The 27,201-nt window shown below is 42.5% G+C and overlaps 1 protein-coding gene, 1 long non-coding RNA gene and 4 other non-coding genes across 19 annotated transcripts; 1 reads left to right on the top strand and 5 right to left on the bottom strand.

The window, feature by feature from the left end:
- The first annotated feature begins 10,067 nt into the window (after positions 1–10,067).
- fbf1 (Fas binding factor 1) lies at positions 10,068–24,183 on the top strand. 14 transcript variants are annotated; one of them, XM_014193577.3, is made up of 31 exons: positions 10,068–10,175; positions 11,280–11,304; positions 11,402–11,443; positions 11,563–11,641; positions 11,770–11,830; positions 11,922–11,972; positions 12,075–12,303; positions 12,445–12,480; positions 12,659–12,796; positions 12,881–13,025; positions 13,161–13,318; positions 13,403–13,496; positions 15,924–16,367; positions 16,498–16,560; positions 16,661–16,776; positions 17,331–17,564; positions 17,721–17,770; positions 17,880–17,930; positions 18,088–18,216; positions 18,310–18,410; positions 18,507–18,713; positions 18,887–18,994; positions 19,147–19,286; positions 19,415–19,551; positions 22,220–22,342; positions 22,552–22,737; positions 22,922–23,098; positions 23,233–23,370; positions 23,550–23,634; positions 23,716–23,849; positions 24,033–24,183. In XM_014193577.3, the coding sequence occupies exons 1-31, from the start codon at positions 10,077–10,079 to the stop codon at positions 24,114–24,116; spliced, it is 3,864 nt and encodes a 1,287-aa protein (XP_014049052.2). In that variant the 5' UTR covers positions 10,068–10,076; the 3' UTR covers positions 24,117–24,183. The 14 variants fall into 14 exon arrangements, with proteins under 14 accessions (XP_014049052.2, XP_014049058.2, XP_014049054.2 ...); XM_014193583.3 differs by having other exon boundaries at positions 13,158–13,318; positions 16,706–16,776; XM_014193579.3 differs by having other exon boundaries at positions 13,158–13,318; positions 16,688–16,776.
- LOC106601401 (uncharacterized) lies at positions 23,983–26,921 on the bottom strand. Its single transcript, XR_001328007.3, has 7 exons — positions 26,766–26,921; positions 26,304–26,379; positions 25,941–25,976; positions 25,717–25,778; positions 25,481–25,509; positions 25,238–25,276; positions 23,983–24,281 (listed from the first exon to the last, which is right to left on the bottom strand). It is a non-coding gene; the product is annotated as an uncharacterized LOC106601401 (long non-coding RNA).
- Positions 25,084–25,155, bottom strand: LOC123741948 (small nucleolar RNA R38). The gene has a single exon (XR_006769471.1). It is a non-coding gene; the product is annotated as a small nucleolar RNA R38 (small nucleolar RNA).
- On the bottom strand, positions 25,350–25,422 carry LOC123741949 (small nucleolar RNA SNORD49). Its single transcript, XR_006769472.1, has one exon. It is a non-coding gene; the product is annotated as a small nucleolar RNA SNORD49 (small nucleolar RNA).
- Positions 25,590–25,661, bottom strand: LOC123741946 (small nucleolar RNA R38). Its single transcript, XR_006769469.1, has one exon. It is a non-coding gene; the product is annotated as a small nucleolar RNA R38 (small nucleolar RNA).
- LOC123741947 (small nucleolar RNA R38) lies at positions 26,135–26,204 on the bottom strand. Its single transcript, XR_006769470.1, has one exon. It is a non-coding gene; the product is annotated as a small nucleolar RNA R38 (small nucleolar RNA).
- Positions 26,922–27,201: the final 280 nt, after the last annotated feature.

Here is a 27,201-nt window from a genome sequence, read left to right as displayed (position 1 = left end):
TGTTGAGGTATATAGGCTTCTCCAAAACTGAGTGCTGATGGTCATTAGCAGCCTACCAAACTTGCTAACGGCCAGTCGTTAATGGCCTGGTACTCAGCGCTCTGTTGTCCCGCTAATCACTCTGGCATCAATGCAAATGCAATTGAAAATCAAATCAAACACTTCATGAGAGCCCTGGCATTCGGAGTTTGAGCGGAATATATTGTGTTCATATAAGCCCATGTTGTACAACATTTCTACAGGCTATGCTATGAAAACAGAGTTTTGATGGCCTATATTAAAAGGAGGAGGATCCCATAAGCTTTCTATAGGCGAGGCTTACTACATTGTACAAAAATATAAATGCAACAAATGTTTTGGTCCCATGTCTCATGAGCTGAAATAAAAGATCCCAGAAATGTTCCATATTCACAAAAAGCTTATTTCTCTCAAATGTTGTGCACAAATTTGTTTACATCTCTGTTAGTGAGCATTTCTCCTTGGCCAAGATAATCCATCCATCTGACAGGTGTGGCATATCTAGAAGCTGATTAAACAGCATGACCATTACACAGGTGCACCTTGTGCTGGGGACAATTAAAGGCCACTCTAAATGTGCAGTTTTGCCACACAACAGAATGCCACAAATGTCTCAAGTTTTCCCAGAACGTGCAATTGGCATACTAACTGCAGGAATGTCCACCAGAGCCGTTGCCAGAGAATTGAATGTTAATTTCTCTACCATAAGCCGCCTCCAATGTCATTTTAGAGAATCTGGCTGTACGTCTGATAAGAGAATGATCTAATAAAGGTAAATTAATCAATAAACCATGATGAATTATTAGTCATACATCATGGTTAATGAATAATCAATGTAATGATCAATGTAGTGATCGATTGTTCTGATTAGTTCCAGAAAGTCCAGGAACCACTGGAGAGAGAAAGAAATGTGTGTGTATGCAATTAGTATAGAGAGCTACAGAAACAGATGGTAAAGGGAGTAAAACTTCAAAGAGTTCCTAACCTTGAAGGAAAGGAACAGGCTGAGCTAGAATGTGATAAACAGCGTGAGAAGTCAATGGGGGTTGCAGGTCACCAACAGTTTGTGTGTAAATGCATGTGCGTAAGTAAGCAAGAACTATAAAATGACTGTTTTGTTATCCTGACCTCAGAACGTTCTCATGAATAAAGCTACAGAAACCTTTTGCAGAAAGCTGAGTCCTTGCCTAATTATTTTAACCCATTGTCTTACAAACCTTGGGCATTAGTCAAGGCGAATTGATTATTGAATGTTATCACCAAGATATAAAATTCCTTTAACAACGTCCAACTGGCCTCACAACCGCAGACCACGTGTATGGTGTCGTGTGGGCAAGCGGTTTGCCGATGTCAATGTTGTGAACAGAGTGCCCCACGGTGGGGTTATGGTATGGGCAGGTATAAGCTACAGACGACGAATACAATTGCATTTTTCTGATGGCATTTGAATGCACAGAGATACTGTACCGTGATGAGATCCTGAGGCCCATTGTCATGCCATTCATCTGCCGCCATCACCTCATGTTTCAGCATGATAATGCATGGCCCCATGTCGCAAGGATTTGAACACAATTCCTGGAAACTGAAAATGTCCCAGTTCTTCCATGGCCTGCATACTCACCAGACATGTCACCCATTGAGCATGCTTGGGATGCTCTGCCTGTTGCATTTATATTTTTGCTCAGTAAATAATTACTAAATAAAATAATTGTCTAAATAAAAATATTCAAAATACTTCACGAGAGAGCATGACTTAGCCACACAGGATCATTAGTTTGTTTAAAAAAAAATAGCTATGGATAGTTTCAAATCACAAGAGGAGGTCAAGAACAAAAAAATCTGAGGTCTTGGCTGATTTTTTATTTATTTTCCCATGATGTCAAGCAAAGAGGCACTGAGTTTGAAGGTAGGCATTTAAATAAATCCACAGGTACACCTCCAATTGACTCAAATGATGTCAATTAGCCTATCAGAATCTTCTAAAGCCCTTACATAATTTGCTGGAATTTTCCAAGCTGTTTAACGGCACAGTCAGCTGAGCGCTCTGGAGCAGGTGTAACCGATGTGAAATGGCTAGTTAGTTAGCGGTGGTGCGCGCTAATAGCGTTTCAATCAGTGACGTCACTCGCACTGAGATTTGAAGTAAGGTTTCCCCTTGCGCTACAAGGGCCGCGGCTTTTGTGGCGCGATGGGTAACGATGCTTCGTGGGGTGTCAGTTGTTAATGTGTGCAAGGGTCCCTGGTTCGAGCCCAGGTTGGGGCGAAGAGAGGGACAGAACCTACACTGTTACATATGTAAACTTCTGACCCACTGGAATTGTGATACAGTGAATTATAAGTGAAATAATCTGTCTGTAAACAATTGTTGGAAAAATTACTTGTGTCATGCCCAAAGTAGATGTCCTAACCGACTTGCCAATACTATAGTTTGTTAACAAGAAATTTGTGGAGTGGTTGAAAAACAAGTTTTAATGACTCCAACCTAAGTGTATGTAAACTTCCGACTTCAACTGTATGTTATCAGTAGGCCGACAAAATGTACCGTTAATCTCCAATCATTTTGTTACATTAATTTCTGTTAATGCATGTTAATTAATTACAGTAATTTACCGTTCTCATTCTCGGAATGGAAACGTTGTTTGCAAAGTTCACAACCAAAGTTCACAACCACTGGTGACAAACAAGTTAATGTAGGAAAGTCACCCATTTGGCAATGTCTGATTTCTGATTGTCTTAACTCGCCACGTCCACCCACAAATAAAATGAGATTCTCAGTAATTTTTTCTTCACCTTCACCTTTTTCTTCACCTTCACCTTTTTCTTCACCTCAAACAGTAAGTCTGTTTTTTTAAGATCCATTGCGAATTATTTGAAATGTTTTTGTTGAAACATCATTACAACACCGCCAGCCTCCATAATCACCAAACCTTGGTGTGAAAGACCATAATATCATGATCTGATGATACCATATACAGTGCATTCGGAAAGTATTCAGACCCTTTGACTTTTTCCACATTTTGTTACGTTGCAGCCTTATTCTAAAATAGATTAAATTGCTTTTTTCCCTCATCAATTTACACACAATACCCCATAATGACAAAACAAAAACAGGTTTTTAGAAAAACGGAAATAACACATTTACGTAAGTATTTAGAACTTTTACTCAGTACTTTGTTGAAGCACCTTTGGCAGCGATTACAGCCTTGAGTCTTCTTGGGTATGACGCTACAAGCTTGACACATCTGTATTTGTGGAGTTTCTCCCATTCTTCTCTACAGATCCTCTTAAGCTCTGTCAGGTTGGATGAGGAACATCGCTGCACAGCTATTTTCAGGTCTCTCCAGAGATGTTTGACCAGGTTCAAGTCCGGGCTCTTGTTTGGCCCCTCAAGGACATTCAGAGACTTGTCCCAAAGCCACTCCTGCATTGTCTTGGCTGTGTGCTTAGGATTGTTGTCCTGTTGGAAGGTGAACATTCACCCTGAGGTCCTGAGCGCTCTGGAGCAGGTTTTCATCAAGGATCTCTCTGTACTTTGCTCTGTTAATCTTTCCCTCGATTCTGACTAGTCTCCCAGTCCCTACAGCTGAAAAACATCCCCACAGCATGATGCTCACACCACCATGCTTCACCGTAGGGATGGTGCCAGGTTTCCTCCAGAGGTGACGCTTGGCATTCAGGCCAAGAAGTTCAATCTTGGTTTCATCAGACCAGAGAATCTTGTTTCTCATGGTCTGAGAGTCTTTAGGTGCCTTTCAGCAAACTCCAAGTGGGCTGTCATGTGCCTTTTACTGAGGAGTGGCTTCTGTCTGGCCACTCTACCATAAAGGCCTGATTGGTGGAGTGCTGCAGAGATGGTTGTCCTTCTGGAAGTTTCTCCCATCTCCACAGAGGAACTCTGGTGCTCTGTCAGAGTGACCATTGGGTTCTTGATCACCTCCCTCACCAAGGCCTTTCCCCCCGATTGCTCAGTTTGGCCAGGCGGCCAGTTCTAGGAAGAGTCTTAGTGGTTTCAAACTTCTTCCATTTAAGAATGATGGAGGCCACTGTGTTCTTCGGGACCTTCAATGCTGCAGAATCATTTTTTGGTGCCCTTCACCAGATCTGTGCTTTGACACAATCCTGTCTCGGACAATTCCTTCGACCACATGGCTTGGTTTTTGCTCTGACATGCACTGGTCAACTGTGGGACCTTATATAGACAGGTGTGTGCCTTTCCAAATCATGTCCAATCAATTGAATTTACCACAGGTGGACTCCAATCAAGTTGTAGAACATCTCAAGGATGATCAATGGAAACAGGATGTACCTGAGCTCAATTTTGAGTCTCATAGCAAAGGGACTCGTTGTCATTATGGGGTATTGTGTGTAGAATGATGAGGATTTTTTTGTATTTAATCCATTTTAGAATAAGGCTGTAATGTAACAAAATGTGGAAAAAGTCAAGGGGTCTGAATTCTTTCCATATGCACTGTATCCAGTGGAAGAGTCATTAAAACAGCTGTATGTCCCGAGCTCACTGGCGTGTAGGAAACTCTGAGGCCCTGGAACAGGCTAGTTGATAAAATGTTGCAAGTTAGCTACAGCTTTGGGCCACACCAAGTTGATGTTTTGATACAATGTGGCACTTCACTAGCAAGATAGTTAGAAAGGGAGGCAGACAGTCGGAATAGAGAGATGAATGTGATTGAAAGAAACAGAATTTTCATCAAGATATTTTCTGCTGTTTTTATTTGTCGGATTTAGGCCTATGTACAGAGGGGGAAAAAGTATTTGATCCCCTGCTGATTTTGTACGTTTGCCCACTTACAAAGAAATTATCAGTCTATAATTTTAATAGTACGTTTATTTGAACAGTGAGAGACAGAATAACAACAAAAGAATCCAGAAAAACGCATGTCAAAAATGTCATAAAATGATTTGCATTTTAATGAGGGAAATAAGTATTTGACCCCTCTGCAAAACATGACTTAGTACTTGGTGGCAAAACCCTTGTTGGCAATCACAGAGGTCAGACGTTTCTTGTAGTTGGCCACCAGGTTTGTACACATCTCAGGAGGGATTTTGTCCCACTCCTCTTCGCAGATCTTCTCCAAGTCATTAAGGTTTCAAGGCTGACGTTTGGCAACTCGAACCTTCAGCTCCCTCAACAGATTTTCTATGGGATTATGGTCTGGAGACTGGCTAGGCCACTCCAGGACCTTAATGTGCTTCTTCTTGAGCCACTCCTTTGTTGCCTTGGCCGTGTGTTTTGGGTCATTGTCATGCTGGAATACCCATCCACGACCCATTTTCAATACCCTGGCTGAGGGAAGGAGGTTCTCACCCAAGATTTGAAGGTACATGGCCCCGTCCATCATCCCTTTGATGCTGTGAAGTTGTCCTGTCCCCTTAGCAGAAAAACACCCCCAAAGCATAATGTTTCCACATCCATGTTTGACGGTGGAGATGGTGTTCTTGGGGTCATAGGCAGCATTCCTCCTCCTCCAAACACGGCGAGTTGAGTTGATGTCAAAGAGCTCCATTTTGGTCTCATCTGACCACAACACTTTCACCAATTGTCCTCTGAGTCATTCAGATGTTCATTGGCAAACTTCAGACGGGCATGTATATGTATTCTTGAGCAGGGGGACCTTGCGAGGGCTGCAGGATTTCAGTCGTTCACGGGGTAGTGTGTTACCAATTGCTTTCTTGGTAACTATGCTCCCAGCTGCCTTGAGATCATTGACAAGATCCTCCCGTGTAGTTCTGGGCTGATTCCTCACCGTTCTCATGATCATTGCAACTCCACGAGGTGAGATCTTGCATGGAGCCCCAGGCCGAGGGATATTGACAGTTCTTTTGTGTTTCTTCCATTTGCGAATAATCGCACCAAATGTTGTCACCTTCTCACCAAGCTGCCTGGCGATGGTCTTGTAGCCCATTCCAGCCTTGTGTAGGTCTACAATCTTGTCCCTGACATCCTTGGAGAGCTCTTTGGTCTTGGCCATGGTGGAGAGTTTGGAATCTGATTGATTGATTGCTTCTGTGGACAAGTGTCTTTTTTACAGGTAACAAGCTGCAGTTAGGAGCACTCCCTTTAAGAGTGTGCTCCTAATCTCAGCTCGTTACCTGTATAAAAGACACCTGGGAGCCAGAAATCTTTCTGATTGAGAGGGGGTCAAATACTTATATCCCTCATTAAAATGCAAATCAATTTATAACATTTTTGACTAGTGTTTTTCTGGATATTTTTGTTGTTATTCTGTCTCTCACTGTTCAAATAAACCTTCGATTAAAATTATAGACTGATCCTTTCTTTGTCAGTGGGCAAACGTACAAAATCAGCAGGGGATCAAATTTTCCCCCACTGTATTTGACTTAGTGGAAGTTATAGGTCTACTGCTGCATTGGGCTATAGGCTATCTCTGAGTTCTATGCGCTAATTTCGCTAGCCGCCAATGGACCACAGTATCAATTTGCCCATATTTTAACTTTTAGATTTTTATCATTTTACTTTAGATTTTATGATGAACCACGTGAGAATGGTTTTGAATAAATAAAATGTTATTATTGAAATGAAACTGTTCCACAAAAATTCCCATATAAAAATAATCATAACTGTCACGCAGATCGGTAGAAATGGTAGGATAAATTGTAAGCTTCCCCAAACTTGAAACTCTGGAGCTGCCAAGGGTCTTTACTATAACACCAATAAAAAAAATTATGAACGCGCAAGCACACAGAGGATGTCCCGTGAAAAAAATGTGCCCACCTATGGAAATCAAAGGCCCGTCCAATGGATTCATTCTGGCAATGGCCCTAGTGTGCAGTCTAAAGAAACGACCTTGCGACTTGTATCGTAGCCCATAAGCTTATATGTTTTGATAATGTTTGTATCACACCTAGTGTCCAAATAACCCCTGGAACAGGGTTGGAGAGCCCATAGCCTACAGAGCTTGGTGAAACATGTATTCTTATAAACCCAGTCATTGCGCAATCTCGTCTGAAAACAGAGTTTTGACTGGCCACTATTCATGCTATATGTTTTAGGAAAACAGCTAACTTCCTGCATTTCAACATGGTTTGCCATGGGGCAGAGAGATCTACAGTTTTATAATGCTATTCTACACATCTTTTCATAAGTCTGAGAAAAATGTACAGTTAAGTTAATTTTCTGCTACTCTTCACATTTTGCCATGATGCTGAGAAAATGTTGCAGTTTAAAGTGAAAATCTCACTTTTAAAAGTTCATATTCTGTAAGCTCATACCCAAATAATGTTGTTGACTCATCCTATACTCATATTGGTGGCCAAAGCATGAATTCGAGAAAAAACACCCCACCTCAAACTTGTATCTCAAACAGACCATTTAAAAAATGTTTGTTATTTCCTCATAGAAGAGGATGTCATCCTCCAGAGGATAAACTGGCCAATCAGCGGTCTTTATTTAACTAGGCAAGTCGGTTGAGAACAAATTCTTATTTACAATGACGGCCTAGGAACAGTGGGTTAACTGCCTTGTTCAGGGGCAGAATGACAGATTTTTACCTTGTCAGCTCGGGGATTCGATCTAGAAACCTTTCGGTTACTGGCCCAATGCTCTAACCACTGGTCTACTCGCATTAATATTTTTAATGACCGGTATACGCCCACACCATTCTGTTGTTGGGGGTACACACACTTCAATCCAACACAGAAAAGTATCAGGGCACAAGGCGAGACCCAGATGCAGATGGTTGGAGTCTTAGATGTTTATTGATCCAAAAAGTGGTAGGCAAGAATGGTCATGGACAGGCAAAAGGTCAAAACCAGTTCAGAGTCAAGGAGGTACAGAGTGGCAGGCAGGCTTGAGGTCAAGGCAGGCAGAATGGTCAGGCAGTGGGGTAAAGAGTCCAGAAACAGGCAAGCATCAAAACCAGGAGGACTAGCAAAAAGAGAATAGAGCAGGCAAGCAACCAGGAAACACACACTGGTTAACTTGGACATATAACACAAACTGGCACAGAGAGACAGGAAACACAGGGATAAATACACTGGGGAAAACAAGCGACACCTGGAGGGGTGGAGACAATCACAAGGACAGGTGAAACAGATCAGGGTGTGACAGAAAAGCTGCTTTTTAACATACATAATAAAAAAAATCTGAAGGAAAATTATTTCACTCAAATTGTAATTAATTATAGGTCATATTTCATAGAAATCTGGAAACACTGGACAGTTACGTTAAAGGTCGACTTTGGACAAAACCACAAATATAATGGCTTTAAATGGTATAACTGATCAATGCATCATTACATCAGGTGATTTAAAATCAAAAAATGAATGAGATATTTGGCTACAGAAGTGCCATTTCTTACCAATCTCTACAGCTTCTGTGCAAAAACAAATCCTGTGAAATGACCTCAACACATACTGGGGGAGATACTGGCTAGCTACAAGTGGCTAGCTTAGCTAATCAACTAGCTACGTCGGTCACATGCGCTCTGCATGACCAAAATGACAAATCGATGAACCACCAAAAGCGAGACGGAAAAGCTGCTTTTAACATACATTTATAATTTAAACAAAAAAATGTTAAGTATGTTTGAAAATTTGGAAAGGGGAGGAGTTCGACTGTTTTTTGTGCCCAAAGTCAACTTTTAAAGCTAATTTCCTACATTTTGCCATTGCTTATGACGTGTTCATATGCTGCCTGCGGGGTCCCAACTAAAAAAAATAAAACGTTTAAAGTAATTATTGACCTGTTCTGAATATTGGAGTCACATCATGCAGCCTTAGAATGTATTAGAAATCCAAACATATAGCTTAAGGTTTGTATCACAACTAATGTTGCATAAATAATTAAGCATATATAGGAGGACCTGTTTCAAATGATCACTGTTAACTGTGCTCAATACAGAATAGCTGCATGTGTGCACTCCCTCTGAAATCGTTTGTGGAAAAATACATCTATTTGATTCAGCTATATTCAATTGTATTCCTCTTACTATAAAATAATGCCATGGGGATTATAAGCAAATCTTGTCTGCTAAATGAACTAGTGTAGCCTACAGCCATATTGCATAGCCAGATCAGGACCTAACATAAGGACGACTCGGAATATGCTATTCTGTTCTTCTGAAATAGGCAACATTTTCTTCTTATCATCATTTTCTTTAGACCTGCCTAAAATAAATAATGTATTGATTGTAATGTGTAGGCTATATTAAATGGATTTGTTAAGATTTTTTTTTTATGTAGATGTTCCAAAGGTCTGCATCAGTGGCTTGTAGGCTATGCGTGGAAGCCTATGTATGTATTTATGTTAATTAACGGTGAAATATTTAATTTTTTATTTTACCGTTATTTTACCAGGTAAGTTGACTGAGAACACATTCTCATTTACAGCAACGACCTGGGGAATAGTTTCAGGGGAGAGGAGGGGTATGAATGAGCCAATTGTAATTACCGTGAGACCGGGAGTTATTTGCATGACAATTACCAGCTGACACAATTTCATGATCTCTACTGCCCTACTTGTTAGGAGCTCAAATAGAATTGGTTTGATCCCATCTCACAAACCTAAGTGCTCTGTGTTGTTGGTGCTGGAATGGGAAGGGGACAAGATGTTTTGCATGTAACCAATAAAGTTTTCAAGATCTATAAAAACTTTCAAATACAAAACGCAGCATCATACCGGCTGTATTTCTGTATTTTGAAAGTTATATATCTTGAAAACTTGATTGCTGACATGCAAAATATTTTGGGACTGAATCAAGAATGGACTAAAGAAACAAATACCAAAAGATAGTTTTTTTGGGTGGAGTTGTCCTTTAATTCAACTGTTCGTGCCACTGAGATTTTGTTGGGTATAGTTGACACAGTCCATCACCACCACTGACTGAATGATTAGCTATGTAGACCCATTAACAATGTTATATAATCAGTTACTTCGTTATGTACACCAATACTGACCAGCAATTAAACAAAAAGTATTTAGCTAGATAAAAGCAATATTTGTTATTCTATATTCTGTACAATAATAACTGATATCTGGAAATGTTCTAACCTGAAACGCCACCTGGTGGTGACCAAACAGAATGTTTACCAATAATTCACTGGTAAATAGGGAGTGTACGTTGAAAATGCTACAACAGAGGAACCTGCGGGTAAACACACGGATAAAAGCATATGGATTGGTATTTTATTAACTTAAATTGAGGGATGGTTAGATTTACTCTAAATGTTTAAGTTAGTATTCAGTCATTCAACCTGGTCAATCAGAGGGAGTACGTTTTGACTTTCTAGCTAACGTTAGCTACCTAACGTTAGCTACACAGTTAATGCATTCATGATGAGACAACCGCCTTTCCATGTCATTTGAATGTAGCTAGTGCTGGTGTTAACGTTACAACACCTAGCTGAGTCCACACTCAGCATTATTTGTCCGTTGTTTCTAAATGCTTAAAAGGTAGCTAGTGACCAAATATACTAGCTAAAGTTCGTGAAATAATAGCTACAGACAGTAGCTTCTAGTCGTCTAACCAAAGGAAATTTGCAGACTTGTTGGGATTTCCCTTCGCTGTGGTTACCAATAGTCACCTTGACGCTTTACTTTAGCTAGCTAGCTAACGTTAGCTAATTAAATTTGCTCAGATTTAACGCTGCTGCAGTCAGAGAAACATCATGGTAAGTATCGTATACTATCTAAATCAAGATAAGTGTCATTTATCACAAGTCTCCTCATACATTCTTGGTCATTCTGCAAGATCAACCCTCATAAGATGTAATAGTGCTCAGTATAGGTTGTTGAGAGCTAGCTAATTCCTCACAACAAGATAGCTTCTAGTTAAAGCTTACAGTTTATAACTATTCAAGTGCCAGTAAGCCCCATTGAAATTTGTTTTAAAACCCCTAACCTGGGTGGGTATAATTTATGGAACGTTCCAACAGGAATCTGTAACAAAAGCTTCGTAAATAACAAGGTTGCCAACAAACAACGCATACAAAGTTGTATAGCGGCCGAATAAGATACCCGGTAGGGAGTGGGCTACTTCATTTTCACTCACCACGTTTATACCGAAAATGTATGTCCTCACTCTGGTAGCCTATGGACAAACATTAAGAATAAGCTATGTGGTGAGTCAATGCCTATTCGACAGCTAGTTAGCAAGGTGCATTTATCGTGCTACTTGTATGCGTTGTTTGGCAATCATGTACTTTACGAAGTTTTTGGAACCGATTCCTGTTGGAAAGTTCCACATATTAAACCCACCCCCATCCTGTGTTCCTAATCGATACAGGCTAAACAGAAGAAAGGACAGAAGAGTAAGTCCCTCTGATGTTATTTACCAATTTAAATCCTGCACAATACAACTTGAATGGAGTTCACAGATTCATTCAATATGATGTTTTTGTACTACAGGTTCAATTGATGATATGTTAGGAGACCTGTTGGGAGATGATGGTATGTGATTACATCCCTACAAGAGATCTATGACCATTCATACTGACAAATCATTAGTATAATATACTGTAAGTACACACTGTGTAGTGATGGTAAAGTTTTCCTGTTTATTTGTACAGATTTCCCAGTGAAGGCCAAAGCTCCTGCCCGTGAAGCAGGCAGACTAGGACCTCCTCTACCATCACGCAGTGGAAAACGGTGAGTTAACTGGGACTGAAATAATGTACTGCCAGATCAGAGAGTAGTCTCAACTCTTTCTTTCTTGACCATTTAGACAGAGGATACTGTCAGTCTGCTTGCTAATTCTATGCATTTCGGTTTTCCAGCTCACTATTGGGCGACGACGACTTCTTCAGCAAACTGGCTGAGGAAGCTGAAAATGATGAGGTGAGTTGGCAGGTCATACATTAAGTATGGCAGGGAGGCAGTTGACTATGTTTTCCTTCATATACATCTTTTATATTCACTTCCAATCCAGGGCTCTGATGTTTCTGAGGCTGATCCCACAGCCTTACTGGAGAGCTTGAAGGTAATGATGCCTTGTTCTAATGACAAATCCCCAGGGAGTAAGACTCCAGGCTTTATGTGTGAACATTCATAACCCAGCTGTGTCTGTTCTATCCTTACATAGGACATAGATGATATGGACGCTGATCTCTTTGGATCAAAGAAAAAGCCCAGTTCAGCCCCAGCTCAGAGTAAAGGCTCCGGCATTGGAGGACCTATGAAAAATCCTCCTAAATCAGGAAACAAGTTAAAAGGAGGAGGAGGAATCTCAGATGAGCCAGACATTGAGGAGAAGAAGCCAAGTTCTGCTCCTGCATCGACAGCACGTGGCTACAAGAGGTTCAGCTTCACTGGTGAGCTGACTGTCCTGTCTGGGTCTTTGGATAGTCTGGCTACACCATTTGTTATCAATGACCCGGCCACCAAATTAGTATTAATACAATGCAAATATACATAATTGTACATTATTTCTCCCTATTGCTGCATTGCTTCAGATGATGACATTCTTGCCCCAACAACTGACACAAAAGGTACCAAAGCTAAGAAGGATGTTACAGTTGGACCTGTGTATAGACCAACAACAAAAAAAAAATCAGGTCAACTGTAAAATCCATTAGAGTGGCCCTAAGTGTAGAGTTCTTAACACACCATAAAGCATATCAATATCAAAACAGTATCCCCAGCCCTGGTATCATATGTTGTCTACAGACTTTGATGAGCCTTTGGCTGACCTGTTAGATGATCTACCCATAGAAGACAAAAATGAGCCAGAAATCACCAAAAAAGCTCCTCCAGAGAAATCAGTGCTCCCCCCAGACTCCCCTATCATAAAGAAAAAAGAAACAGGTTGGTGAAATGTTTTGTTTTATTTGTGAATTTATACATTGTAACATACCCAGAATGTATCAAATGCATATATTTCTCCTGTAGCCTCACCAGCTCCAGTTCCAAAGAAGCGGGACGAGCTTACGTTTGATGATGACGAGGATGACCTAATGGATGCATTGGGGTTTGGGGAGAGTCCCAAAGAGAGCCCTAAGAAGAATGAGACAGTGCTCATACCAAAGAATGAGAGGTAGGGTCTCAAATGCCTCAGTCAACATAAGTTCCAACCAAGGCTATCGCAAAACCTATGGACTATGATAAACCCAACAAAAAGTACATTTGAAATGCACCCTCCCTATTCCTCTGTGCTGACTGTCTCTAGCAGCAGTGAGCTCCCTCAAAGAGCACGCACCAGGCTAGATGAGATTCTGGGGCGTGGGACGTCCCCTCGCCTTCTGGAGCGCCCTCCAACAGGGGAGAGGAAGGACCCTCCGCAGCAGCAGGAAAAGCAGCAGCATCATCAGGAGACCCCCACTACTAAAGGTAGCTAACATTCCATGTTTTTGTATTTAAAGTGTGATATGGTATTCTTGAATGAATGAAATGAGAGTTGTTTCCCTTTGTCAGACCCCTTCCTAGAAGAAGACCTGACGTTTGGGTCCTATCAGCCTACACTGGTCACTACACCTGAGGGACGCCACTCACGCAGACAGTCGGTCAGGTAATTCAGAGTCCATCATATTTAGATATACCATAATTTCCGGACTATTAAGCGCACCTGAATATAAGCCGCACTCACTGAATTATTATTTATTTATTATTTTGAACATAAGCCGCACATGTCTAAAAGCCGCAGGTGCCTACCGGTACATTGAAACAAATGAACTTTACACAGGCTTTAACGAAACACGGCTTGTAACAACAATAAATAGGCTTTAACGAAACACGGCTTGTAACAACAATAAATAGGCTTTAACGAAACACGGCTTGTAACAACAATAAATAGGCTTTAACGAAACACGGCTTGTAACAACAATAAATAGGCTTTAACGAAACACGGCTTGTAACAACAATAAATAGGCTTTAACGAAACACGGCTTGTAACAACAATAAATAGGCTTTAACGAAACACGGCTTGTAACAACAATAAATAGGCTTTAACGAAACACTGCTTGTAACAAAAATAAAAATAATTAGCAGTAAGCTTTAGTTGTCTTTTTGCACTGAGTCAATTCCTCACGCTGCTGTTTCCAACGTCTTATCATCGACTCATTAAGACCAAGCTCCCGTGCAGCAGCTCTATTTCCTTTTCCAACAGCCAGATCAATCGCCTTCGACTTGAAAGCTGCCTCATATGCATTTCTCCGTGTCTTTGCCATGATGAGGGTGACAAAATGACTACCGTAATCAGAATGATGGGAAGTTTGAGAGCGCTCGATTTAATCTAAACAGTAAACAAAAAAGTTGTTTGACCTTAAAACCTCTTAAATCTAGACGTTCCGCTAGCGGAACACCTGCTCCAATATCCAATGATAGGCGTGGCGCGAAATACAAACTCCTCAAATCCAAAAACGTCAATTTTTCAAACATATGACTATTTTACACCATTTAAAGACAAGACTCTCCTTTATCTAACCACACTGTCCGATTTCAAAAAGGCTTTACAGCGAAAGCAAAACATTAGATTATGTCAGGAGAGTACCCAGCCAGAAATAATCAGACACCCATTTTTCAAGCTAGCCTATGTCACAAAAAACAAAACCACAGCTAAATGCAGCACTAACCTTTGATGATCTTCATCAGATGACACTCCTAGGACATTATGTTATACAATACATGCATGTTTTGTTCAATCAAGTTCATATTTATATCAAAAACCAGCTTTTTACATTAGCATGTGACGTTCAGAACTAGCATTCCCACCGAACACTTCCGTTGAATTTACTAAATTACTCACGATAAACGTTCACAAAAAACTAATTATTTTAAGAATTATAGATACAGAACTCCTTTATGCAATCGCGGTGTCCGATTTTAAAATAGCCGTTCGGTGAAAGCACATTTTGCAATATTCTGAGTAGATAGCCCGGCCATCATGGCTAGCTATTTTGACACCCACCAAGTTTGGTACTCACCAAACTCAGATTTACTATAAGAAAAATTTGATTACCTTAGCTGTTCTTCGTCAGAATGCACTCCCAGGACTTCTACTTCAATAACAAATGTTGGTTTGGTTACAAATAATCCATAGTTATATCCAAATAGCAGTGTTTTGTTGTGCGTTCAAGACACTATCCGAAGGGTAAAGAAGGGTGACGCGCTTCGAAGCATGTCAAACGCTGTTTAAAATACATTTTTATGCCATTTTTCTCGTAAAAAAGCGATGATATTCCGACCGGGAGTCGTTGTTTTCGTTCAAAGACTGAAAATAAAAACATGGAGTCGTCTCGTGCACGCGCGCACCAGTCTCATTGTTCTCAGATCGACCACTTACCAAATGCACTACTGTTTTTCAGCCATGGCCTGCAAAGTCATCATTCAACGTTCTGGCGCCTTCTGAGAGCCTATGGGAGCTTTAGAAAATGTCACGTTACAGCAGAGATCCCCTGTTTTGGATAGAGATGATCAAGAAATGGTCAGAGAGAGCGCTTCCTGTTTGTAATCTTCTCAGGTTTTGGCCTGCCAAATGAGTTCTGTTATACAGACACCATTCAAACAGTTTTAGAAACTTTGGAGTGTTTTCTATCCAAAGCTAATAATTATATGCATATTCTAGTTTCTGGGCAGGAGTAATAATCAGATTAAATCGGGTATGTTTTTTATCCGGCCGTGAAAATACTGCCCCCTATCCATAACAAGTTAACCCGTTCGGCAATTTCATTGGTCTAATGAAAGCTTCATGCCGCCAAAAAACTGAGCACGTCACAATGTTTTTTTTTTTTTTAGAAAAACAAATTGAAAGCGGGAAAAATCCATATATTAGCCGCGTCATTGTTTAAGCCGCGAGGTTCAAAGCTGGGAAAAAAGTTGCGGCTTATAGTCCGGAATTTACGGTAATCTAAGTTCCTGAAGCTTATCTATGTAAACTACTGGACCAGTGTATGACAAAGGAAATGGCCACCATCTAAGATCAGCCACTCCTTTTCAGATTCTCCACTGAGGACAACAGTGCCTCTTCTCCTGAGAAGAAACCCAAACCCATCACCCCCACCACGCTCACCCCTACCTTCCCCCGGCCTGCTGCAGACTGGCTGGGCCTCTCGCAGGATGATGAGGAGGAAGAGAAGGAAGAGCCCCCGCCTGTACCAGAACTCTTGAAGACCCCCTCTTCGTCAGTGGGCAGCAAACCCTCCTTGTCTGGCAACCGCATTCCACAGCCATCGACAGAGACTCCAAACACCTCCTTCAAATCCCCCAAACCAGTAGGACCCAGTGCAGAGGTCTCTGCAAGCCAAAAGGACGAAGATGATTGGCTATCAGGGGCATTGAGCAGGAAGAAGACTCAATCATCCACACGGTCAGAGGAAAAGAGGACAACCCAGGAAGACTTTCTGGGGTTTGGAGACGAGGTGGATCTGGAGTCGTTTCTCAGGTAATGCCAGGACTAGGGTACTCTACAGGGCAGGCTGTGTCATACTACCAGAGTTCTAGAGAAACACCTACATTAGAAGCGACTGCTTACATCTCAGTACGTTGACATTGATTGTCTGTTACTTCCTCAGCAAATGTGGTTCTTCACCAGCTTCCAGGAGGAAAGATGCATCCACCCCCGACAAGGAACCAGGGTATGATCAACCTTAATCTAAATAGCTGTGATGTATAATATCTATCACTGCAACATTGCCCCAGTGAGCTATATGGGTTCTTGTGCTTTTGAACATTGAGGTCAGGATTATGTTCCTTCTCTTCAAGAGATTCTCCTCTGCCCAGGGAGCCCTCCCACAGACAGCCCAGCCCTACTGCTCATTCTACCCCAGTGAGAGAGGACCAGTTCAGGCCTGGTATGTTACTCACTCCCGTCTTAGAGGACCCAGCTAACCATGTCCCTTTTCCCTCTACGTCGTGCTATTCAACTACCTCACGGGAAGCATATTTTATAACAAACATGTTTTGTTTTTCCAAGCCAAGTCTCTTTCTAGTCATTTGGCTGATCCAGAGCCTACTAGAATGTCTACCCCTATCCCAACTGACCCTCCTGAGCAGACACAGGAAACCAATCACACATTCACTAGTGACCCAGCTGAGCCAATAGGGACAAAGAGTCATGCCCAGCCCCGACCAGCTCATTCCACTGCCGAAGAAACTGAGCCCATCAGGCAGAATTCGCACACAGACCACACCCCTCACTCACCAACACCTAAGACCCGTACTGAGCTTGTCTCACATCCACAACCCACAGTCCTGTCAAAGGCACACATCAGCTCTCCCCTCCCCACAGATACCAGTCGAGCAGTCCACTCATCTCCACAATCCCCCACAATAGTCATCCAACATCCACCCGCCAAACCTCAGCCTTTCCCTTCCTCTCAACTAGTCTCCCCCTTTCTATCCACAGCTGTGTCTGCTAGAGTAGGCTTCTATCCTGACCAGACCCCAGACCCCTCTCCCCTGCCAACCTCTGCTACCATTAGCTTACCCCTGCCCCAGCAGTACCATCCACCAGCCCTGCAGGATCACAGGGAGCCAGGATGGCCAAGTCAAGCAGAGCTGCCCCCTAACTACCCTGCCCAGCCATGGCAGTCCATGTCTGGCCCCATGCCCCATGCTATGATGCCTCCCTCTATGCGGTGTAGGTACTCTTAGGGAAACATAGGGATAGCTTATGGACAGTAGTCATTTTGAATAACTTTAACTGTATTCGTATTTCAAAAAATTATGTCTCTAGTTTCTTATCAATCACTGGCATTGATGGGCAGATTGACACATACTGTTCTTGGTTTCCCAGTGCCACAGCAAAGCCAGATGCAGAACACTGCACCTGTTGTCCAATCACAGGTATGTAAAGGCCTTTCTATTTTTTGTTTATATGTCATTATGGATGATTTGTGTTTGGAAACCATAAGTCAGTTATTTAATTGTTTAACTCTTCCTCTCTTTTAAACAGGTGTCTCTTTCAGCCAACAGTTTGCAACAACTCTTACTACAACAGCAGCAGGTAAAACAAATCTCTGATCACAATTACCTTTTCATTTGATGGAAACACTTCGCATTTCATTCATTTTACTAATGTGAACACATACCTCAGGTTTTATCAGATGTTCTCTTTTGAGAGTCTTCGGTAACTTGACTTCGGTGTCCGTCTCTGTCCGTAGTTGGAGTCCCAGCTGCTGGGGTTAGGGGGAGCTGTGGATGTAGCTGGGCTGCAGAGACAGAAGAGAGAGACTGAGAAGCAGAATGGAGATCTAGCTTTACAGGCCCGCATCATCAAACTGGAGGGACAGGTATCTATCAGCTGTATTTTTGACAGTGATCTTCCTCCTTCTGCCATTTCCATAAACAACATTCGGCTCTGACTACTGCGTCTTCTCTTCCAGGTGAGATCTCTACAGCTGGAGCTAGACCAGAACCAGATGTTGCTGGAGAGTGTTCAGCAGAGACACAAGCAGGACACTGAGCTCATGGAGAACACACACAGGTATGACAGGAGCTTGGAGATCTATAGAAGTCCTGCCACCAACCACAGACTGAATCACTACCTCTTTACCCAAAAGAGTGTGTGTGCATCCACCAGGGCTCGTGTGAAGCTGCTTGATGATTCCGCGGCACAGCGAGAAGCACGGGCACGACAGGAATGCGAGGACCTAGCAGAGCGCCTAGCCACCGTCACACGTATAGCTGAACAGGAGCGTATGGAGCTGCAGGCACAGCACCAGCGCAGACTGGCCCAAACCCAGCAGGACAGAGACCGAGAGGTGGAGCGACTCAGAGACCTACAGAGGTAGGGGGCTGAAAGATACCACATTAGAGAACAAGAGATTGTGGCCATGCCTGTATTTTCTCCCTAAAGCCCAGCTATTTTCACTGCTTGTGGATAAAAGAATGTATGTTATCTTTATATTTCCATAATGTTCCTTAATTTCTCTTTGCTTTGTCACGGTTTCCTTCCTCTAGGAAGTCTATTTTGGAGATGAAGAAAGACCACGAGGATCAGGTCCAGAGGCTGAAGAGATTGAAGGATGAGGAGATTGATGCTGTGACCAGTGCCACATCACAAACCAGGTCACACATGAATTTCTACTCGATACTCATTTTTAACCATACTCTGCTTAATCTCCAACCTTTGCATAAGAATTATACAGAGGACATGCTACATGTAATCAAACTCGTAACTTACTACAAGTTCTCTCTCATTCTGTGTATTGGTGTTGTAGGTCCCTGACAGTGGTGATTGAGCAGATGGAGCATTTCTCCCACAAGCTGGGGGACCTTTCGTCTCGGGTGGAGAGCACCCATGAGAACACAACCCAGGGGCTGGAGCAGGGGGCACGGCAGAGAGACGAACAGCTCCGAGGTATCATACCACTGCTCAGTTTTATGAAAACAATGATTTTCATAATACAGTAATTTATATTTATTTTGCCTTCAGTCAGTGAGAATGTCATGACGTTATGTGAAAGTCAGCTTGTCTACTCGTTTCAGTGATGCAGGACCGTCTGGGCCAGCAGCAGAGGGCCATGGCAGAGGAGAGAACAAGGCTTAAAGAAGTCATCGCCAAGATGGACACCCAGCTGGCTGAGCAGCAGAGACAACTAGAGAAGGTCAGGAGTCACTCAGAGGTTCGGGCTTTGTTGACTGTGCTTCTATCACAGGTCGTCATTGTAAATACGATTCTTCTTGACTTACTTGTATAAATAAAGGTCAAAGAAAAATGTTGCCATGTCACTCTGGGGGAAAAAATGGGATTGTAAAGGAAAACGTGTCTTGAGTGACTTCATTTGAGGTCTTGTGTCAACACAGGGCTCCAGACTAAAGTTCAGTTGGTGGCACCACGCCCCTAAAAAAAAAAAATCGTCAGCGTCACAATAGAATAGATTTGAGGCACCATCATATAAAGTCATCCACAATGCTTTATCAAATATGCAGTCAATTAACTATACATTAATGTACATATTACCTCAATTAGCCCGACCAACCAGTGCCCCCCCGCACATTGGCTACCCGGGCTATCTGCATTGTGTCCCACCACCCCCTTACGCTACTGCTACTCTGTTCATCATATATGCAGTCACTTTAACCATATCTCATGTACATACTACCTCAATCAGCCTGACTAACCAGTGTCTGTATGTAGCCTCGCTACTTTTATAGGTTGTCTTTACTGTTTCCTCTACTTACCCATTGTTCACCTAATACATTTTTTGCACTATTGGTTAGAGCCTATAAGTATTTCACTGAAAGGTCTACAGTCGTGGCCAAAAGTTTTGATAATTACAATTGACACTTATGAAATGCTTGTAAAGGCTGTTATTGACAATTACATGAAGTTTATGTAAATATTTGCAAAAATCTGCCCTGGCATGCTGTCAATTAACTTCTGGGCCACATCCTGACTGATGGCAGCCCATTCTTGCATAATCAATGCTTGGCGTTTGTCAGAATTTGTGGGTTTTTGTTTGTCCACCCGCCTCTTGAGGATTGACCACAAGTTCTCAATGGGATTAAGGTCTGGGGAGTTTCCTGGCCATGGACCCAAAATATCAATGTTTTGTTTCCCGAGCCACTTAGTTATCACTTTTGCCTTATGGCAAGGTGCGCCATCATGCTGGAAAAGGCATTGTTCGTCACCAAACTGTTCCTGGATGGTTGGGAGAAATTGCTCTCGGAGGATGTGTTGGTACCATTCTTTATTCATGGCTGTGTTCTTAGGCAAAATTGTGAGTGAGCCCACTCCCTTGGCTGAGAAGCAACCCTACACATAAATGGTCTCAGGATGCTTTACTGTTGGCATGACACAGGACTGATGGTAGCGCTCACCTTGTCTTTTCCGGATGTCCCAAACAATCGAAAAGGGGATTCCGAGAAAATGACTTTACCCTAGTCCTCAGCAGTCCAATCCCTGTACCTTTTGCAGAATATCAGTCTGTCCCAGATGTTTTTCCTGGAGAGAAGTGGCTTCTTTGCTGCCCTTCTTGACACCAGGCCATCCTCCAAAAGTCTTCGCCTCACTGTGCGTGCAGATGCACTCACACCTGCTGCCATTCCTGAGTAAGCTCTGTACTGGTGGTGCCCTGATCCCGCAGCTGAATCAACTTTAGGAGACGGTCCTGGCGCTTGCTGGACTTTCTTGGGCACCCTGAAGCCTTCCTCACAACAATTGAACCGCTCTCGTTGAAGTTCTTGATCCGATAAATGGTTGATTTAAGCGTAATCTTAGCGGCAGCAATATCCTTGCCTGTGAAGCAATGATGATGGCACGTGTTTCCTTGCAGGTAACCATGTTTGACAGAGGAAGAACAATGATTCCAAGCACCACCCTCCTTTTGAAGCTTCCACTCTGTTATTCGAACTCAATCAGCATGACAGTGATCTCCAGCCTTGTCCTCGTCAACACTCACACCTGTGTTAACGAGAGAATCACTGACATTTCAGCTGGTCCTTTTGTGGCAGGGCTGAAATGCAGTAGTAATGTTTTTGGGGGGATTCAGTTCATTTGCGAGGCAAAAAGGGACTTTGCAATTAATCTGATCACTCTTCATAACATTCTGGGGTATATACTGAGGCAGTAGACTTTGAAAATTGTCATCCAGAACTGCGCACGTGACATAACATGTCCAAGCAGGAATGCATGATTCAAATTATTTTTTGTATGCAACCTAATCCAGTGATTGTCATGAATTTTTGGTTCACAATTAGTCAATAGGGCTCCAGAAGTTTCAGCATATAGACATGAATGTACCGTCATCTTTATGTGTGCTATTATACAGGCCTAATTCTCCACCCGAGGAAGTGGAAACCCGAAACACATTAGCTAGATCTAAATAAACACCTATTGCTAGAAGCATGCATTCAAACAGTAAATATAACGTCCTATTTTTTTTTTTTTACTTTGGCCAATGCGCAAAACAGTGCACTTTGAGCTCAATAATGATCGTTAAATGTGTATTATACCTGCAGAAAGCAGACCCCTCCATTTTTAACATGGATAACTAGCTTGCTATCAAACTTATTTCCCCCCGCAAATGCATGAGGCTCACTCATTACAGCATCCAGCCACATCAAAACAGGCAGGTACAGTGGCACAGCAGACATGAGGATAATGCACGTCACTGTTAAATGTTTTGATTGAGGCGACCAGGTAGAATGTGCAGCTTGCACCAGTGCCACCAAAAAAATATGTACTTGCACAGCCAAGTGAAAGGGTCGCAATATTATATTCAGTGGTTGTCTTAATTTGCATGAATGGTTAGCTTCTTCCATTTCCCCAGAATGTTAAATGTGTTGTAGGAGCGCTGGAGAGTGAATGCAGAGCAGGCTAAGGCTGACTCATCTCAGAGAGGCCTGGACGAGGAGAGACGCTCTTTAACTCAGCACATCAGCATGGAGAGAGAGGAGCTGGAGAGGGCAAAAGTAAGACAGATACTGAGGGAGAAGAGGTTAAAGATGTCTGCCAGATTTCTACCCAAGTCTTTCCCAACCCTGGTCCTCGAGTACCCCCTACAGTACACCTGATTCAACTAATCATCAAGCCCTGAATGAGGTGTACTGTTGGGGGTACTGGAGGACCAGGGTTGGGAAACACTGACTTAGAAGACCCCCCTACTCCCCTCCATGTCTAGAGTGCCCTGTTGGTGGAGCAGCAGCAGGTAATGCAGCGCTGTGCGGAGGAGAGGAGGAAGCTGGCGGCTGAGTGGACCCAGTTCCACACCCAGGAGAAGCAAAGGCAGGACCGGGCAGAGCGGGAGGCCAGCCGGGCGCTGGAGAGGGACGCCCACAGAGAGGGCTCCATCATCAACATGGCACAGGTACTGCAAACTAGGATAGGACAACAAGAGGCTTGTATGTCTAGCATTGTTGCATGCAAAAAGCCAGCGTTTTACCATGTTCAGGCAATGGAGTTCACTTAACCCAATCATAACATTTCACTCACTTGATCAAGCAATTGAGATTTGCAGAGCTTTGAAACAGGCCATCTTCTGTAATCACCAGGAACAGGTAGACCTGAAGCTGCGTGCTGGGGAGCTAAAGCAGCATGAGGCGGCTGTAGCGCGGGAGAGGGAGGCTCTGGAGAGACAGAGGGAGGAACTGGACAGGGAAAAGGAGAGGCTAAGTAGTACAGGCCTGCAGCTGAAGACACGTGCCCAGGAGGTAGAGGCCTTCAGCAAGGTCTGGACCACAACCTCATCACTTTTAGCTAGCTATTGGGTTGACAGTAATGTATATAAATCATTGGTTGTTGTATACGATAGAGTGGAGGTAGCACAATGTTGTGACTGGGCGCCCTGCTTCGGTATTTGCAGCTGGCATCAGAAAAATATAATGAGGGGGAGAAGGCCCTGCAGGAGTCCAGACAGGTGGAGTCTGAGCACCAGACCAGGCTGAGGAGCATCCACTCCCAGATGGAGAGACTGAGACAGCAGGAGCAGCACCTCCATCAGGTCAATAAGTGGGGGGATACACTAGCCAATATCCCACAAGCCTCTGCTGGTACACAGCAGGAACAGCGCATTATGGTTGGAATGGAGCCAGTCTTATAGCGCCTTTGAATTGTGTACAAATCATACCCTGACTCAGGGAAATGTTAGTGTATATCAACTAACCATTTCCCCTTCTGCAGGAGAGAATGAAGACTGAGCAGCATAGAGAAATGAGACTCAAGCACAGCCTTCCAATCACTCAATCTATGGCACCTATATTAACAGGTGGGCTGAGCCTTTTACAAAACATGTATTTTTTGCTGAATTAACACAACAGCATATTTTACAATATTTAAAATACTGCAGACTTCAGACCAGTGTTGGCAGTACCTCAGATGGCTTCCACCAAGGCTTTTCGCCAGCCCTCACCCCTGTTCTCTAGTCCGGATTCTACAGAGCTCCAGGCCAGATTGGCCCTGCTCAGGCACACAGCAGAGAAGGTAACTAATGCATTACTAACCAAATCAAGTGCTTACAATCAGTTTAAAGTTGGACAGTGGGCCAAAGCAGTTTACAACTGAAGTCAGCTTTGAAAATGACCTTAGATGTTCTAGTAAAGATGGAACAAGCAGATTCGTTTCAAAATCTTTATTGTATATAATTTACTGGTTTTATCTTCTTAGGATCGTGACTTCCTGCAGGACGAGCAGTTCTTCCTGGACACACTCAAGAAAGCACCTTACAATTCAGCCTTTCACACTGATTAACTGTGGGGCTTAGAGCCCTGTGACTTTTCTTGGTTTTAAGTACGCCATTAAACTTTACATTTTCATATGTTTGTATTGAACTTGTTTCTTTGTCAGTCACTGATCATTCATTTGGTGAATTTCAATTCTTCAGTCCTGTCCTTGGCACATCTTTGACCCCATTACCTAAAATGAAAAACATCTAGTAAGCCAAGGAAGGGCTCCAGCAGTCAACTGTTATCTTATAAAACCAGAAAGTGAGTACCGTAATTTCCGGACTATAAGCCGCTACTTTTTTCCCACGCTTTGAACCTCGCGGCTTAAACAATGACGCGGCTAATATGGATTTTTCCCGCTTTTAAAAAAAAAAAAAACATTCTGTGACGTGCTCAGTTTTTTGCCGGCATGAAGCTTTCATTAGACCATAAAATTGCCGAACGGGTTAAGGTCAAACAACTTTTGTTTACTATTTAGATTAAATCGAGCGCTCTCAAACTTCCCATCATTCTGATTATGGTTGTCATTTTGTCACCCTCATCATGGCAAAGAGAGAAATGCATATGATGCAGCTTTCAAGTTGAAGGCGATTGATCTGGCTGTTGGAAAAGGAAATAGAGCTGCTGCATGAGAGCTTGGTCTGGAGCAATGACTTTCTTGGTAGGCTACTGTTTACTGCAAATTTTTTATTACAAGCCGTGTTTCGTTTAAGCCTATTTATTTTTGTTACAAGCCGTGTTTCGTTAAAGCCTATTTATTTTTGTTACAAGCCGTGTTTCGTTAAAGCCTGTGTAAAGTTCATTTGTTTCAATGTACCGGTAGGCACCTGCGGCTTATTTATGTTATTTATTATTATCATTATTTATGTTATGCTTAGACATGTGCGGCTTATTTATGTTCAAAATAATATTTTTTTTTTTAATTCAGTGGGTGCGGCTTATATTCAGGTGCACTTAATAGTCCGGAAATTACTGTACATATGGATCTCCCATCAAGCCTCAGGGGTTTCTATAAGTCAACACTGTTGTTCAGACAGGGATAACATGTTTCATCACAGGCTTGTTACCCTCTTCACATCTGCGCCGCCATTACTCATACCATTTAATTATCAGCCACAAGACTACTTCAGTTCATGTAGTAGTTACCTGATCTAATTCCAGGGGTTCACATCCAGGTTGGCAGACCTGTAGAGAAATTACGTTAATTTGGTTCAATGCTACAATTGCCAAAAGCGTGGTGAAATCAGGATTGTGAATTTCTCAGAGCAGCTTTATCCAGCGTCAGTTATCGCATCAGACGGCACTTCCTATGCAGCAATTTCATCTCTGAAACCACAGTCACCATTATATCCACTGTAAAGTAAACCTTAAACCTAGATGAGCACTTACCAATCAACAGTTCTCTTGACCCTCCGGCACTATAAACATTTGAAATATTAATACATGTTCATCATGATAATACTTTAATGAATCATTATCCCATAATTTGAAACTCCCATCAAGTCTCAGGGGTTTCTATAGGTCAACACTGTTGTTCAGACAGGGATAACTTGTTTCATCACAGACTTGATACTACACCCTCCACAGATTAAGTAATAGTGTTCAATGTTCAAAGTAGTAGTTACCTGCTCTCATGGGAGTAACTTCCTTGGAACATTTTCATAGGATCACACCCAGGTTGGCAGACCTGTAAAGAAATTATCATGTTTGGTTCGCATGACCACAATGGTCAAAACAGTTTCACATTCAGGGCTGTGCATTTCTCAGAGCATCTTCAGTGAGAAGTAAAACTAATCAATGTCTCCATTTCAGTCACAAGAGACCATTGAGGTTCTAGCTAAGTACTTACCAAGCAACTGTCCATTCACCCTCTGAGGCCACAACACTACAAGAAAGGGTATCAATTAGTCCATTACTGCACAACTTCAATTAATGATCTTGCTATGCAACATGGCTACATAAAACCTTGAGAAATAAGGCCACAATACATTCACTCAACTGACTACTGCCAAAACGTACCCTTCAGATCATATGAGTCTTCCATCAAGCCTCAGGGGTTTCAGTAAGTCAACACTTGTTCAGACAGGGATAACTTGTTTCATCACAGGCTTGTTAATTAAGCTAGGTAGACACGTCAGACCTGTTCAAGTCTGACTGTCATCAAACTGCCCAATTTAAAACTGGTCAAACGTAATCATGGAGATTGTTTTACCTCTTGAGTGGACACAGCCCATAGAACTTCTGACGTCCATCCACGTTAGTTAAGATGGGAGTCCGTTCAAACGGCCCTAAAAGGTGCAGACAAAGATCAGACGGATACATAGCTAACCACATGCAATAAGATACAATCTACAGTGGAAACAATGTTTCCGCGCTAGTAAATTAATCATAAGTGTGCCGCAAATGTTGACGCAGACCACGTTCCCACACCTCAGGCGTCCTGCACCACAGTGATCACTAAACAAAATCCCAACACTAACTAAAACCCGTTATGTGATAAGAAAAATCAGGTAACGTATGTTCGAACTGATCTACAGAAACACCAGGGTTCTAGAATGTTATTTAAACAGGCCAGGCCTAGACTTCTGGTTAGAAAGTTAGCTAACGTTAGCTTGCCATGTGGCTAGCAGTTAGCGAACTAGCTACTTCTGCACGGCTAACAGTGGTCACTTACAATTTACACTCATGGTGGCTGGTCGACACTGGAGTTCGTAGAGTGTTTTTGAAGCATTTTGCTATGAGTTGATGCGGATAGTTACCCCCCAAACAAATTCAACCAGCCACATATCCTCTACTCTAGAAACGTTCGAAAGACTGAAATTGTGCTTATGGTAGGTTTTTATACCTTTCAATACGTCATACCCCCCATGTGACCAATCTTGGACCAGTAGGGAGTGGGGTTTTGAATTTCCCAGAGCAGACCTCAAGTGGCGCACATATCAGGAAGACTACTCACTCAGCCGTTGGGTTGGGTGACTTCATGTTTTAATCAGTGGTTGCAATCTGTCTCAGTGAATGCACCTATTAATACATATTTGTGATTTCATTTACATATTTTTCTTCTTTCTTTGTCCTCTGTTGCAAGCCAGTGTCCCTTGGTGCACATTTAT

This window comes from Salmo salar, chromosome 03 (assembly GCF_965601325.2).
Source record: "Salmo salar chromosome 03, fSalSal1, whole genome shotgun sequence".
Lineage (NCBI taxonomy): Eukaryota > Metazoa > Chordata > Actinopteri > Salmoniformes > Salmonidae > Salmo > Salmo salar.
Note: the sequence above shows the minus strand (reverse complement) of the source record. Positions and strands in the feature narration are given on the sequence as shown.

Coding starts and splice junctions, on each gene's coding strand:
- fbf1 (XM_014193576.3), top strand. CDS start 10,077: ATGTTTACCAATAATTCACTGGTAAATAGGGAGTGTACGTTGAAAATG. Junction 19,287..19,414: donor GAGAGACGAACAGCTCCGAG/GTATCATACCAC, acceptor TACTCGTTTCAG/TGATGCAGGACCGTCTGGGC. Junction 23,850..24,032: donor TCAGGCACACAGCAGAGAAG/GTAACTAATGCA, acceptor TTATCTTCTTAG/GATCGTGACTTCCTGCAGGA.